Below are 17,008 nucleotides of genomic sequence, written 5' to 3' on the forward strand. Positions count from 1 at the left end.
GTAGTCAGGAAGGTTCCTTCTACTGCGAAAGTCAACACCTTCAGTTAGTGAAGAAAAGGTGGCCACTACAGACTATCCTTCCATGTGGGCTGCACATCCTTCCAGAATATGTTCTTCCACCAAGCACCTGAAAATGCTCCCCATTCTCTGCCCACAGATGGAAGCCCAGTTTCAAATGCCAGAGACCAGTATCCACGGACAAGAGACAGGTAAGCCGGTGCCCAGTACAGCACTTGGCTGGCTACTCAAGAAGCTAACTTCTAGAGTAACCATTAGAATACCTTCAAAGGCTAAGAGCCAATCTCTAAAACTTTCAGATTCCTGAAAAAGTCACAGTTGAAAACTACTTACAATTATGGTTTCAAAGCATCCGAAGGCAGCTGTCATTGTGAATATGGCTGTGGTCCCATCAAATGCTCTGCCCCCCCCCCCCACCACCGCCCCGTCCTGTGTCTTTGCAACATTACGGCCTTGATCTTTACATCAGACAAATACAACTGATTCATTGTTCAAAAGAGAAAGACAAATGAGGCCAGTTGGCTTGTCATTTAGGCAACAGAGCACCAAAATCAACCAGAGAAGTGTTAACTTCTCTTAACCACTAATGTCACTGTCAAGGGGAAATTATTCAGCTGAGCACACAAGATAAGTATCTCCTCCTCCACACACCTCTTTCTTACCATCACCGTCAAAGTCACATAAGGCCAAGGAATGAACGTTATCTCCAGTAACCTGAAAATAAAACCAAAACTCATTAATATGCCATCTTTTTTCGCTTAATCCAAATGCATTAGCTACATGAAAGAGGATTATACAAACCACCAATGGGTGTTATTCAAATTACAAATGTTCTTTTTTTATGTACAGAATTAGAAAACATGTTTCTATTTTGTTTTTCTTATTCATTACAGCCAAGGGTAAAACAAACAAACAAAGCATAAAGAACATTAAGTGAAAATGTTTGGGAGGATTAAGAGAATGTTTTGTTCTGTATACCGTCCAAAAGAGATCATTTCCTTCGTGATCAAAACCCTGCAGAGCACAATTTCCACCAATAATCGCAAGAGGAGAGGAAATGTCCCCCAGTGTTCCCAGCACAATTGCACTGGCCCCATCTGCAACCTAAGAAGGAAAAAAAAGACATAAAATCTCAGATACACTGATGCACAGGCACAGTGGACATAAAATAGATCCTCATTTTTATTTGGACACTCAAATCCCTCTGTTGTCATTTGTGAGAAGCCACGTGGTCTCGTGAGAGGCAGCCCAGGACTGTCCATTGAGGACAGTCACTGTGGCTTATTTGTGCTTCTACCAGGATGAGCACAGATTCAGGATCAACTCAGGCCACTGGCCTCTCACACTAATCTGCTGCAATAAACTGCTACAAAATCCAAGGCTCTCTAGAACTACTAGTTCTAGGGGCCCAATTCTTGACAGAATCAAACTTACACCTTTAAAACACCCAAACTTTTGTAATCTATTTTAACCACTTTGCATGGAAATCTTTTTATTGCTTATTACCCAGTTCTCTTGCTACTAGTCCTTTTACTTGCAAAGTTACTAAGAATTCTGTACAAAGAGTAATAAGCCATCCAGAATTAATAAATGTCCCAGACTTCTTGAATAAAGTATATAAGCATAATTTAACTTATTTTTAGAAAATTCAAGGAAATCTTTGGAAATACTGTTTATTATTAGGAAAACAGTCCTTATTTATATAACCTTTATGTAGGAAAACTATTTAAAAATTGGCTATAAAAGAAAGAAAACTTATTAGAAATCAAAACTGCTAAATGGCCAATAACTCAAAAGACAAAGTTAAAAGGTAAACAATAAACTGGGAAAAAATACCTACAATATATGAGCCAAAGGACTAATTGTTTTTTAAATGAGCTAATAAAAAGCAAATAAATAAGAAAAGGGTAAACACCCCAAGCCAAAAAAACAAACCAAACAAACCAAAAAGAAAACGAAAAAAACAAAAAAAAAACAAACAAAAGGGCAATTCACAAGAAATACTAATCACCACCAAACATGAAAATCCTCATTCTCACAATATATCATTTTTCATTTTTAAGATTAGAAAGATGAAAAATAACAAGATTATCCATTGTTGGTTGGGGTGTGATAAGACAGACACTCTCATATTCTGAGGGGAAGGTGGAAAACAGTAGTCTTTATATAGAACAATTTAGCAATATTCATCATTTAAAAAAGATTTTTAACTCAGTAATTCCAAAGCTCAATTCTTGACACCATTAATTTTATGTGTCAACTTGGCTAGGCCATGGTACCCAGATATTTAATCAAAAACATCATTATAGGCATTTCTGTGAAGGTATTTTTTAAAATGAGATTAACACTTAAATCAGACTTTGAGTAAAGCAGGTTACCCTCTATAATGTGGGTGGGTGGGCCTCACCCAATCAGTTGAAGGCCTTAATAGAAAAAAGACTGAACCCCTGGAGAAAGAATTCTGCCACCAGACTGTATTCAGACTTAAGTTTCAACATCAACTCTTCCCTGGATCTCCAGAGAATTTGCCTAACCTGCATATTTTGGACTTGCCAGCCTCCACAACTGCATGAGCCAATTTCTTAAAATAAAGCCACCAATCTCTCTCTCTCTCCCTAGAAGTATATATACACACATACACATCCTACACTCAATTTCAGTCTTATACAAAAACATAGGAAGAATATCTTTGTGATCCTGAAATAGGCAAAGACTTCTCAGGACAGAAAAAGCACCAACTATTAAAGAAAAAAAACTGAACAGCTACACTTCAACAAAATCAAAAACTTTTGCTCATCAAAAGACACGTACTTATTGGAATGAGCCACATACTGGGAGAATATGTTTGTTACATGTATTGTTATTTGTTATATATATTGTAAACATTGTTTTATATAAATATATAAGAATTTGTATATAGAAAATCTATAAATCAATAGCATACACAAATTACCAATAAAAAAGGCATTTTGTATATTTGTATAAAGAAAATCTATAAATCAATAGTGTATACAAACTGCCAATAAAAAAGGCAAAAGACCTAGGCACTTCACAAAAGAAGACACACAACTAGAAAATAAACACAAGAAAAGGTGTTATATATCACTGGTCATGAGGGAAATGCAAAATGAAGCCAAATACGACACCACTTCATACCTTAAAATGGCTACAATTAAAAAGACTGGCATAACCAGATGTTGACAGAGTATGGAACAACTGGAACTCACGTACATCGCTGATGGGAAGTGTGAACTGGTACAACCATTCCTAGGTATCACCCAAGATAAATTAAAACATATACCCACAAAAAGACAAGTACCGAAATATTTCTAACAATTTTATTAATAACTGACCAAAAGTAGAAATGACTCAGTATGTCCATCCTACATGTCTATGATCAGAAGAATGGATACACAAACTGTGTAATATTCACACAAAGGAATACTACTCAGCAACAAAAAGAACTACTGCTCTCTGCAAAAACATGGATGCCTCTCACAGACCTGCCAAATGCAAGAAGCCAGATACCCAAGAGTCATTCTGTATGATCCCATTTGTGTGAAGTTCAAGAACAAGGAAAGCTAAGCTAAGCTGACAGAAATCAGAACGGTGAAAGTCTGTAAGATAGAAGAAATGACTGGAATGGGGCACAACAATATTTCCTGAAGTGATGGAAATGTTCTGTATTTTTATTGGGCATGTTGGTTACAGGGATCAAAACTCACTGAATAGTACGTGTAAAGTTTGTGTATTTCACCGTATGTACAATTTTATCTCAATTTTAAAATACAAAAAAAAAGGGTAATTGCATTTCTAGGAACTTATCCTTAGAAAATAATCAGAGAAATTGGCAAAGACATATGCTTATCAAAGTATCAACTGTAATACAGAAACTATGAAAATAACATAAATATGAAACAATATAGAACAGATTAAGCAAATTATAATATATTAACAAAATGAAAAAAAAAACATAGAGCCTAGTAAGAATGATGCAGGGATATACAGTGACTTCATATAAAGATGCTCACAATATAGCATTGAATAAAAAGGCTGTGTGCAATAGCCAGGGAGTAGAGACAACACAAATGTCCATTAATGATGAGTGGATAAAGAAAATATGGCATGTCCATAAAATGGAATATTCTTCAGCCATAAAAAGAATGAAATACTGATACATGCTACAACATGGATCAACCTTGAAAATATCATCCTAAGGAAAGGAAACTCGTCACAAAAGACCATATATGAAAAGTCGACCATATGAAAAGTCGAGAACAGGCAAATCTACAGAGATAGGAAGTAGATTAGTGGTTGCCGAAGACAGGTTGGGGGACAATGAAGATTGACCACTAATGGGTATGGGGTTTCTTTTAGGGATAATGAAGATGTTCTAAACTTGATAGTGGTGATAGCCGAGTAAGTCCCTCAATAAACTAAAACTATTGGATTGTACATTAAATAGGTGAATTGTATGGTACGTGAAGTATGTTTTAAAATATCTTATTATAATAATATAAGTTAGAGGGTAAAAAAATGATCACATTTCGTAAAAAATTTCACCTAGTGGGGTGCCTGGGAGACTCAGTTGGTTGAGCATCTGACTCTTGATTTGGGCTCAGGCCATGATCCCAGGGTCACGGGATCGAGGCCAGTGTTAGGCTTTGTGCTGAGCATGGAGCCTGCTTGGGGTTTTCTCTCTCTCCCCCTCTGCCTCTCTCCCTGGCTCGCATGTGCTTTCTCTCTAAAATAAAAAATACATAAATAAATAAACAATTTCACTTAGTAAAAATCAGTTTAAGAGTTACGTGTTACCTCTAGATGGAGAAATTATGAGTATTTTTTTTTGTTTCCACATCTTTTCTATAATAAATATGAATAACTTGAGTATTAAAGCTGCAGTAGCCTAGGGGCACCTGGGTTGCTCAGTCGGTTACGTATCCGACTTCGGCTCAGGTCATGATCTCGCGGTCTGTGAGTTCAAGCCCCATGTCAGGCTCTGTTGCTGACAGCTCGGAGCCTGGAGCCTGCTTTGGATTCTGTGTCTCCCTCTCTCTGTGCCCCTCCCCTGCTCACACTCTGTCTCTCTCAAAAATAAATAAACATTAAAAAAATTTTTTTAATAAATAAATAAATAAAGCTGCAGTAGCCTATAGATGGCAGGCCACAGTAAGCGCTTGTCCTGTAAACTACTATACTAAATTTTAATGCAAAGCCACCAGGAGGTCTGTTTACTGACTTCCTGGCTCTTGGCTGAGTTCTCAATAGATCTTGACAGATGGTGGTATCACAGATATACCTCATGGGAGACAAGCTGGAGTGTCACCAAGTGGTTACCAACCATGATAAAACAAGTAAGTGTCGGGGCGCCTGGGTGGCTTGGTCGGTTGAGCGTCTGACTTCAGCTCAGGTCATGATCTCACGGTCCGTGAGTTCGAGCCCCGCGTTGGGCTCTGTGCTGACTGCTCAGAGCCTGGAGCCCGCTTTGGATTCTGTGTCTCCCTCTCTCTCTGCCCCTCCCCTGTTCACGCTCTGTCTCTCACTGTCTCAAAAATAAATAAAAACATAAAAAAAAAAAAAATTAAAACAAGTAAGTGTCAAACAGATAATGCAGATGTAAATAGAAAAATCTCCGTGTTGTTTACGTCACAAGAGCCATACGATAAGCAAACCAAAATAAATGTCTGATCTCTTTCAATCATAAAAAGCCAATGGACATTAATGAGTAACAGGAATATCATTGTTATAAAGGTATATACTTGCCTCTCTGTAGAACAAATCTGAATTATTGTAGACATCATAAGCCAGAAGATTAGTCTGTGTCCCCACCAAAAGAGCATCATAGCCAAGTTCTGGGTTCAGTACTCCTGCAGTCAGGCAGCTGACTGCCTGGTTGATGTTGAGAAGTGAAACATCAGACTCCAGGGGGCTCTGGAAGACCCTGGATGCACTGACATGCTGACTCCGGGTATGAGGATTGTGAATAAAAACCTAAATTAAAAACAGTTAATTACATCCCCGTAAAATACCAAAACTGTAAAATTAACATACATTTATTAAGAGACCCATGGTATTAACAGATATCAACACTAACAAGAGGTCACTTTAACCACCTACAAAACAAAACACTCATACACAGTTATGTGTATTGCTAGCTTTCAACCACTATAAATTATGGAAATTCAGTGGTTCTTAGCCTTGCAAAGAACAAGGTAATGGACAAGATGCAGTTGTCGCTTCCAGGGGCAGCTTACAGGCTACCCACCAGCAGGATGTCAAGTACTCTTATGAACTAGCCTCTTCCTGATCAACCTTCCAGAAGCGTGACCAGCTACAATGTGGTTGCTACACACTAAGAAGATCACACAGCATACAGTAATAAACACTTCCTTTAGCATATTTCATCCCAGCACCTCATAAACTCACTTCCTAACCCTTAAAACTGGCTGTTTTAGGGGTGCTTGGCTGGCTCATCTGGAAGAATGTGTGACTCTTGATATCAGGATTGTAAGTTGGAGCTCCATGTTGGGTGTAAAGATGACTTAAAAAATAAAACTTAAAAAAAAAACTGGTTGTTTTAAGGGTTAAAACTGGTAGTTTCAAAGTCTGGCAGTTTGGGGCGCCTGGGTGGCGCAGTCGGTTAAGCGTCCGACTTCAGCCAGGTCACGATCTCGCGGTCCATGAGTTCGAGCCCCGCGTCGGGCTCTGGGCTGATGGCTCGGAGCCTGGAGCCTGTTTCCGATTCTGTGTCTCCCTCTCTCTCTGCCCCTCCCCCGTTCATGCTCTGTCTCTCTCTGTCCCAAAAATAAATAAAAAACGTTGAAAAAAAAAAAAAAAAAAGTCTGGCAGTTAGTAGATCTGTTTCACAAATGTAAACTGAGTCACACGATCAAGCTTCTTCAAGGTTTCACGGACCATACTAGTAAGACGGAATTAAATAATTAGTCCAAACTGAGCAGTTTCAACTACCATATACATATATACATACATACACACACACACACACACACACGTGTGTGTGTGTGTGTGTGTTATCCCAAGAGGGGTAACTGGATGTGGGGCAGAGGTATATTGGATACTAACATGGCTGTGGCCCCCAAAAGGGCACAGAACAAAAACAGACATGTAGTATATCTGTGGTATTAAAATTTCATTAGGGAAATCTTCACAGTCTCTACGAAGAAAAAAACGGTGGGAAATACTGCACTAGGGACCCCTTAAGCCTCTTCCAGTTTTAAAATCCACTGATTTTAAATCAGTATTTCATCCCTTTGGTAGAAATCCAAATAGGACTAATTTTAAGTTATTACCTAAACAAGACAGCCTGTTCAACAACAAATAATTTTCAAAGGAATTGACTGGAAATACACAGAAAAGGTATATAGCTATGGAATATCATGTTCATGTCCTCATTTGTGTAATACTTTATAATGTGCTTTAATAAGTGTTACTGCATTTGATCCTCACAGCAAGCTCGGGTTTACAGATGAGGTCAAAAAGGTTAATGCCCTTTCCCAAGGTCTGGCGACTGTTAAGTGACAGGGCAAAGACTTGGAAGCCTGGCATCTGGTTCCAGACCCTACACTCTGGCCATGATGTCTTACTTCCTTTTATAACAGTTCGGAACAAAAGAATTCTTTCAGAGTCTCCCAGTAATTAGGCTGGAGAACAGGAGGAGAAATCACTTTTGGACTTGCTGTGCATTGCTATTGGAACAGAAAGAGTTTGAGATTCCCAGGAGCCGACTTCTCCCTAGCTTCCCTCTTGCCGTTCTCGGGTTCCGGGAGACCTACTTGTCCCTCGGGCATGGAAAAAGCCAAGCTCAGTCACACAACAAATGGATCACTCTCTGTGACTGGCTGAAGTTCACACAACATTTATTCTAACTGAGGGGATACTAATGAAAGTAGAAATCCAACTGGTCCCCTCAGCCCCATGGGCGAGAGAAAAAATGTCCCCAGAGGAAAACACTAATGTTCATCTTGCAAGAAACCCCTTTTTAAAATATCCTTGCTCGAAACAAAACAAATAAAATCCTTGCTCAGGCTCAGAGGCCAGATTCCAGTAAGTCAGATTCACATTCTCAACAGAATCCTACTCATAATGTCAAAATCCTGTTTCTGGAGACGTGAGCTCCAACGGTCAAGGAGGGCTTCAGCCTTACCTGGAATGTTTAATTATTTTTAAAAAAGAATATATTCCGGTATTACTTGGATCATAAAATACTACCGTTTTTAAATCTTAATATAAAATATCAGGTCATAAGTCCAGATTTGTTTAAAGTTCTAAAGAAAAGATCCAATTACACAGGCCACAGGACTTTCTCGTCCTCTGTCTCTTTTTTTCCAACTCCGGAAACAGACCTAGACTCCAGTGTCCCTGCCTTTCACTCTAGATCACATTCTAATGAAAGGGTTTCCACAAAAACCTCTGCCTGATCTTCCTGCTTCCACCGCTAGGCTTAGCTCCCTGCATCTCTGTTGCAGTACCAGCCAGTTATCCTTTAAAACATTAATCAAACCCCATCACCCAAAACAATGATGTTTACGCGGCCTACAGGCCCTATATGATCCCGCCCCTGGCTACCTCACTGCTTCCCTCATTCCGTTAGAGCCCTCACTTCCCTGGAACACACCAAGCTACTTCCACCTCAAGGCCTTTGCACTTGCTGATCCCTCTGCCTGGAAGGCACTTACTCCACAAATATGTGGGGCTTGTTTCCTCCTTTCCTTCAAATCTCTGATCTACAATGATCTTATTAGAGGCCTAGGGATCACTCTGTCTAAAATAGCAATCTCCCATCATCTCTATCCCCTTACTGTTTCCATCCCCCCCCCATGGAGACATTATCTGTTGTTATTTATATGTATATATAAATATGTTAACATATAAATAAAATATAAAAATTAAAATTTACAAATATGATATAATACAAATATACGTATTTTATTTTTTCTCCCCCTGGTGTCTGGCTCCCCCTCTCAAATGTAAGCTCCAAATGGGTGAGGTTTGTCCCTTTCAACCTTGCAACTGCAAAGCTAAGAACAGTGTGCAGCAGTAGTAAGCCCTCAACACATTAGGGGTGGGGCCAATATTGATGGGACCTTTTCAGCCCATTTATTTAGCTGCCATGCACCCACAGAACTATACGAATTTCTTTTTGGCATTTGTCAGTACCTCTTAACAGTAACTAACATTACCACATGCCAGGTTCTGTGATAGGGGCTCTACTACATTATACTACCTAATGAAAATGAATTGTAGGGGCGCCTGGGTGGCTCAGTCGGTTAAGCATCAGACTTCGGCTCAGGTCATGATCTCGCGGTTCGTGAGTTCAAGCCCCGCGTCAGGCTCTGTGCTGATGGCTCAGAGCCTGAAGCCTGTTTCAGATTCTGTGTCTCCCTCTCTCTCTGACCTTCCCCCGTTCATGCTCTGTCTCTGTCTCAAAAATAAATAAACGTTAAAAAAAAAATTAAAAAAAAAAGAAAAAGAAAATGAATTGTAATGACTTTCTACTTATGTATCCCAAGGCATATTACATAACATACAACATAGGTAGAAGTGTCTTGAAAACTATAAACTGGGAGCCTGGGTGGCTCAGTTGGTTAAGCCTCCGACGCTTGATTTTGGCTCAGGTCATGATCTTGAGGTGGGTGGCATCAAGCCCTACATTGGGCTCCGCACTGATGGCACAGAATCTGCTTGGAATTCTCTCTTCCTCTCTGCCCCTCTCCCCACTTGTGCATGCACGCACGTTCTTGCTCTCTCTCAAAATGCGTAAAGTTTAAAAAAAAAAAAGAAAGAAAACTTTAAACCATTATATAAATAGTAGCTTATTAAATCCACATTTTAAATCCACACTGGGTTGGGGGACCTGGGTGGCTCAGTCCGTTAAGCTTCTGACATTTGATTTCGCTCAGGTTATGATCTCATGTGAGATCTCATGTCAGCCTCTGTGCTGACAGCACGCAGCCTGCTTAGGATTCTCTCTCTGTCTCTGTCTCTCTCTGTCAAAAATAAATAAACACTTTTTAAAACTCCACACTGGGTCAAGAACAGGTACTTTAACTTCATTGCTACCACTTTCTAGTTGCATGACCTCAAGCATTACTTTGAACTTCTCTGAACCGCTACTCTAATCAGTAAAGTGGGAGTAACAAAAAGAAAATAGCAATTAACAATTAGTGGCTTATATGCCTACATTTCTTATATGCCAAGCGCTTTACTTGTATTAACTTATTTAGTCCTTATAACAACCCTATGTGGCAGATACTATTATTACGAACTTTGCCCAAGGTCATGAAATTAGTAGGTACTAGAGCCAAGATCACTAGACCTGTGCTATGCTGCTACTCTTGGCATTGTAGCAAGGATGAGGAGATAATTAATGTAATGAAGCCTTGTCCCTATTAAAAGTTATTGCGCTTGGTGTCACTGTATTCCATGTATTTGGTCATGCCTCCATCAGTGCCTTGATTTGCCTTGTCTGCAGCCCTGCAGGATTATAAGCTTTGTGAAAAGCAGGGATTCCAGCTTTATCTCCGAATCCCCAACATCTAGCACAAGGGAGGTGTTAAGTTTCCTGAATGTTAAATGACCATGTCTTTTTCACCTCTGTGACTCCCACACCTTGCACAGCATCTGGCACATAGTAAGCGCCTAACGGGTACTTAGCGAATAAATTATAGGAAAAGACATAAATGTACATGGATAAAGATCAGGTGAAATTTTAATTGTTTAACTTAGGGGTCTTTGTATTTTTTTTTTCCTTTTTTTCTGTAAAGTTGTTTGGCTCGAGAGGCAATATAAAATAGTGAAAGGAGCTCCAGAGTGACAGGCAGAGGCCCTGGACTCAACTCTGGGGTGGGCTACCACTCCTAACCCTGACCAAGCCCCTTCCCTTCTGGGGACTTTTCTTCCCCAAGCTCCCTATCTACACAGGAACTCCAACACTGTCCAAGTCTAAATGCCTGAAGACAGGTAAAGTTAAGTGTTTAAAAAAGCCCTTCATGCGAGACCCCATTATTCTTCCTTATTCTGCGCGGGAAGGACGGCTACCGACGCTACCGCCCGGTCGCCGGGCAACCGTGGCTGGGGGCGGGGTCGCAGGGTGAGGGGCGGGTCGCATCGGAGCGGCCTGCGGAGATCCTGGGGACACTAGGGACCCGGGCTCGGTGTGGTAGGAGCGGTTACCTTGCCCGCTTGGGTGGCGGCTGCCAGGCACGGGTGAATCCCGTCGTAGCGCCCTATGGCCACCATGCGGGGGCTGATTTTGTGGCGCAGTTTCAGGGTGAACACAGGCAGCAGCATGATGGCTCAGAAGAGGGCTCGCCGCCCGAGGCATGCGTAGCGGAGCCGGCCTCACCCGCCGCGGTGCGGGGCTCGGGGACCAGAGCAGCCCGTCTTCAGCTGCTTCAAACCTGGCGCGAAACAGTGCGGGATCTAGGAGGCCCCCAAACCGCCCGCTCTTTTCTGTGGCCGCTCAGGCCCGCCGAGCCTCTTCTGCGGCTGCGCAGGCTCCGCCCGGGTCCTTCTGCGCCTGCGTGGTCCGAGAGCCTGATCCTGAGGTTGGTTCTCTTTCTTTGGAGGAGTTGCGTGTTTTGTTGCTGTTGACTTGACCCAGTTCCATCCCACTGTACGAATGGGTCTGAGCCGTTGCACCCCCGGGGCTTCTCCTAGCACCACAACCAAGCTGCACCCCTGCAGATTCCACACACTAGTACCGCACTCCCAAAGGGTCATTAATTCAAGAAAAGGTGTCTTGGATGCCTGCTCTGCCTTTTGATTTAACTGTTAGTCGAGGCAAACCACAGTGGTTACCTGCACTAACTATACGATCCTTTCCGGGTAATTTTTTTAATCACGCTTTAGACTCTCATGTTTAAATAGTCCAGGACCCCGCTTGTAAAATTCCCTATATATTTTTAAATGAAAACGTGCATAATTGAAACGTCACAGAACTTCTCATCGTTCATTCAAGCACACAGTGTGTCGGGCACTGTTCTAGACAAAAGAGGTACAGCAGTAAACATAGCGTTTACTACTCCACTGGTGCTCTCCTGGCACTAACATATTTGTCACCAGAGACCACCACTAAACAAGAAATACATGTGTTAGGTCATTTGATAATAAGAACTATAAAGTTAAAGGAGGAAAGAGGGGTAGAGGGTTGGAGGAAGTGGGGTACTAAATAGGGTGGCAGGGAAGAGACCTCACTGACAATTGACATTTAGGCAAGGACTTGAAGTGAGGCATTCAGCCTGGAAGAGTGTTTCAGCAGGTACAAAGGCCCTGAGAGCTCCCTCTGGCTGCCTTCTGGAGATAGACATTTAAAAGTGAGAGATGAGATTAATAAAAACCAAAGGAGGAGACTGAGAAGGAGCGGCCATTGAGGAAGGAGGACCAGGAGCATAGTGTTCCGTAAGCCAAGTGAAGAGAGGGAGAAGGAAAATAACAGTGTCAGATGCTGTAAGTAGGTCTTAAAAGATGAGTTCTAAAATTTTCTTGTTACTTGGGTTTTGTAATTACAGCTGTACAAATGAACATCTTTCTTAAAGCCTACCGGTGTGTCTGTGACTAGGTACAACCTCTTTTGGAGATCATGTCAAAGGACTAAATTTGAGATCCTTGATGGAATGTCAGACCTCAGACAATGGACCTCTGCACCTCCTCTGACAGGCCTTGCCTCTGAGTTCTCCCAGCCCCTTTCTGCCCTACCACTTCCCCTGTCACTTAGGGAAACATCACAGTTCCTAGGAGTTCCCCGTAGTGGGAATTGCCCTGGGCTTGTCCCCCTGCCCTCATCCATCAGAATTTACTTTGTTTTGTGAAGTGTCCTTCCCCTCCACCCCCAGACCCTACTTCCATGAAGTTGTCATCAGACTGAATCCACTCCACTCTGCTAATAGCTAATCTCAGCTTGATAGGCCACCTTTCCCACGAACAGCTTGAAAGTCATGAATCTCTACTAGAGATCACTTCAGGCCATCAGTTTCGGACAGACATTTATCGAGGGTCTCCATACGCCCGGCAGTGTCGAAGGACCTATGAAAACAGCAGTGAACAAGAAAGATGTAATTGTGCCCCTGTGGAGTTTACAACCTAGAGGACGTAGGGAGCAACAAACATTACCCATGAAAGCAAGTAAGATCATTTTGTCTGGTCATAAGGCTGAGGTGCTGGATAGGCCTCAGGGAAAGCCTCTCAGGAGAAACCTGAACTAGGATCTTTATGACAAGAAAGCAGCAGCCATTAGAAAGTGTGGGGGAAGGGCTTCCCACACAGAGGCAACAATAGGGGGAAAGGCCCAGGTTGGGCATGTTCGAAGATCAGGAAGAAGACAACGTGGCTGGAACCTAGTGAGTGAGAAAGAGGTCACATCACCTAGGGCTGTGAGCCATACCGAGGAGCTTAGCAGGTGGACAAGTCCATGTCTAACTGGATTGCCCTGTGAGGCTGGCCTTGGTCTCCACCTACCCAGCGAAGCCTCACTCACTTTATGTACTGCCTTGGTGGCCTGGACCTTTATGGTTTCTCTTCCTAACAGGACGTTGCAATCAGCAGCAGCAGCATCACTGACATTTATTGAGCATCTTCTACATGCCATCATTTCTAAGACTTCATGTGGATCATCCCACTCAATCCTATAATAACCTTAAGAGGCAGGTACTATTTTACCCTATTTTACAGATGACAAAACTTTTCCTTTGTCTCCTCCTCCCTTCATGACTCTTCAGTGGCTCCCCATTTTCTACCAAAGAGAGCTCAAGCTCTTTGACAGCTTATGGAAATCAAATTCTGACCACCTTTGGCCTCTGCAAGCCTCCTCTTTTGCCACCTCTTGCCTCGAACTCGATCCCGTCTCTGCTGCTGTCTCTAGCTTCCCTACCTTTTCTCACATTTACCCTCTGCCTGGACTGTCCTTTCCCTCATTTCATAACTCCCTCCCATCTTTGGGGACAGGCTGGACATCATAATTCCAGACAGTCATATCTGCTACCACATTTAGGAGGGGTCCGGGAAATCACATCATTTGCCATATGGGGAGTATCTGGGAGCATTTGAGTCTTTGGATCACAATCCTAATTAGGGAGTATTTATTGGGAGTATTTGCCATATTGGGAATATTTGAGTCTTTGGATCACAATCCTAACTAGACTCAGCAAGGATCCCCAGAAGGGTAGATAATCCCCATCCTTTTTGCCTCTTTGCCACTGGACAGAGCAGAGGACTTGGAGGCTCTTTTCCAAGGAGGAAGGAACAACAGCTAGGAGAGGCTGGCCCAGAGAGGCCTCTCCCCCTACCAGCAGTCCCAGAGTGTTCCCTACCTCCAATGATTCCCCACCCCAGGAATCACTGGCTTTTCAGGGAAGACTCCTGTTATCTTCACATCAGTGAGACCTGGGGCTCTGCTGGTGGGCTCTAGGTTGGCAGCCCTACATAGTGCATGAGCCCACAAGTCTCGAAGTATGAAGAACTGGGTTCAAATTCCTCCTCCACCAGTCACGCACTGAGACTCGGGTCCATCAATGAATCCTAACGTACACACTTATTGAGTGCCTTCTCTGTGCCAAGCATTTGACACACACACTTATTCACTTAATGCCCACAGCCAGCTTCGGAGGCAGATTCTGTCGTCATCCCCATTTTACAAGAATGGAAACTGAGTCACAGGGGGTTTATAACCCAAGCCCAAGGTCACACAGCTGGTAAGTGGCAGAACAAGGATAGCAAATGCAGGTGGTCTGGCTCCAGGGCTTGAACTACTAACCACTGCACATACTGTTCCCGCAGTGAACTCCCTGAGCTCCGGCATCCTCTTCTACAAAAGAGAAATATCCATAGTCCTACTTCTGGGGAGTGTTGTGATAATCATACAAATTAATAGAAGTAAAACCATGACTGGCACTTAATAAGGGCTCCCATAAATGGTTCTTATCGCATTATGGGCTTATTACCTCTCGGTGGGAAAGCTGCCTTTGGCTCGTTAGGATCACTACTGTAATAAATTTGGTGTCTTTTCTTTCTTTCTTTCTTTCTTTTTTTTTTAGCAAGTAGCATTGTTCCTGGTTCCTTCTTATCCCTGGGGGGGGAAAACCCACCTAGCTAGACAGAAGGGTATGGTGGAAACTAGGTGAGATCCATCTTGGGATGCCCACTTCCCAGGGGTCTTGGGCCACACCTGCCACCTGCCTGCCCCCCACCCCCGTCCTCACCTCGCTATGTGAAGCATTCCCACTAGAGGGTGTGCAGGTGTAAAGAACAGAGGTTTGTGAGCCTTAGGACTCTGGATTACAGGCCTGGAGAGAGGCCAGCTGAGAGGGACCCTTGGGACAGAAGGCCTCCCATTGTCAGTCACAGTATTGACTTCTGGACAGTGGACTGGGGCAGGGGGCCAGCTGGAGGTGGACCTTTTTTTTTTTTTTTTTTTTTTTTGAGAGGGGTTTGCAGAGAGAGAGAGAGAGAGAGAGAGAGAGAGAGAGAGAATCTTAAGCAGGCTCCATGCCCAGCACAAATCCCGACTCGGGACTCGATCTCACGACTGTGAGATCATGACCTGAGTGGAAATCAAGAGCCAGACACTTAACCAGCTGAGCCACCCAGGCACCCCTGGAGGAGGACTTTGGACTTTTCTTTTGTGCACTGTGATGTCTGCTGTTTTCACAGCAAGTTTGTACTTTTGTAATAAACACACACACTTTAAAATAGTGTGCGAGGGCCGCCTGGGTGGCTCAGTCGGTTAAGCATCCGACTTCAGCTCCGGTCATGATCTTAGCGGTTCATGAGTTCGAGCCCCGCATCGGGCTCTGTGCTGACAGCTCAGAGCCTGGGCCTGCTTCAGATTCTGTGTCTCCCTCTCTCTCTCTTTACCTTCCCTGCTCACTCTCTCTCTCTCTCTCTTAAAAAAAAAAAAAAAAAAAAGGATAATATAGTGTGTGAGTGGAGGATGTCTGTGAATTTCAGAGATCCAGATCCACAGCCCCTCCCCACCCTTACTGCCCCAGAACCCGCCTATAAAAGACCCCAGTCTGAAATTTCCCTAAACTTAAGGGCAGTGGCCGTTAGGATCTCTCCTCAGAGCAGAGAGGGGCAGGAGGAGAGCAGGGCAGCACAGGGCCAGGCTCTGTAAGAACGCTTTACGAGCAGCCCTCCCAGATGTCCCCTCCTTCAACCCTTCATCACCTGACTCCCATCACGTGACTGCAGTGGGTCTGCTGCGGGCCATGGGGGTGAGGCTGTCCATGTGGGTCTCCGGTTAGCCCATGTCACACATGTGAGAAGTGAGGAAATGAAGAATCAGATTGCAAGCCATTTACTTAGCAGCATGTCACATATTAAAAAAATCAACAACAGAAATTGCTCCTTCTGGTCAGTAGACAGGAGAAAAGGTACCACCACTACTACTAATGATAGAAGCTAACATCTGTTGAGCACTCACTACGTAGCAGACTGCTAAATTACTCATATTATGATCTCACTTAATCCTCCAGCAGTGCTGTGAGATAGGTAATATTATCCCCATTTTTCAGATGCAGAAACTAATTTCAACTCCAGTTTGCTTCTGCCCCGCCCCCCACCGCCCATGCATGTCATCGAACTGGTAGAAAACCCGGCAGATGCCATCTCAACTGAATGACCACAATGAGTAATATGGTAAGTCACGTTATCCTGCACGGGGCTTCACCTCTGTGGTATCTTCCCCTCAAACTCGTAAGCCCTGTCTAATCAGGAGAAAACAACAGATAAGCCCAAAATGAGAGACAGTCTACAAAATACCTGACCAGAACTCCTCAAAACTGCCAAAGATCATGAAAAGCAAGGACAAACTAAGAAACTGTCACAGAGTGGACCAGGTTCAGGGCACATGGTTAGGAAATGCAATCCTGGCTTGGATCTTGGAGGAGAAAAAGGACGTTAGTGAGAAAATTGGAGAAGTCTGACTAGAATTTATAGATTGGTTAGTAACATTGTACCCATGTTAATTTTGTGT

At 43.0% G+C, this 17,008-nt stretch overlaps 1 protein-coding gene across 3 annotated transcripts in view; it reads right to left on the reverse strand.

The window, feature by feature from the left end:
- BBS2 (Bardet-Biedl syndrome 2) overlaps positions 1–17,008 on the reverse strand; it is a 71,512-nt gene that overhangs the window by 26,328 nt on the left and 28,176 nt on the right. Inside the window, exons 1-4 of one of the 3 annotated variants that reach the window (XM_019455894.2) lie at positions 11,212–11,497; positions 5,782–6,009; positions 997–1,122; positions 670–732 (exon numbers count right to left, since the gene is read on the reverse strand). In XM_019455894.2, the coding sequence (XP_019311439.2) occupies positions 670–732; positions 997–1,122; positions 5,782–6,009; positions 11,212–11,328 (534 nt within the window). In that variant the 5' untranslated portion in view covers positions 11,329–11,497. Of the gene's footprint in view, positions 1–669; positions 733–996; positions 1,123–5,781; positions 6,010–11,211; positions 11,498–12,949; positions 13,063–17,008 lie in introns of those variants that run through there. The other 2 variants (XM_019455895.2, XM_019455893.2) reach the window with 2 other exon arrangements.

The sequence above is a fragment of the Panthera pardus genome, unplaced genomic scaffold (genome assembly GCF_024362965.1).
Source record: "Panthera pardus isolate Hobbes unplaced genomic scaffold, ASM2436296v1 HiC_scaffold_18, whole genome shotgun sequence".
Taxonomy (NCBI): Eukaryota; Metazoa; Chordata; class Mammalia; order Carnivora; family Felidae; genus Panthera; species Panthera pardus.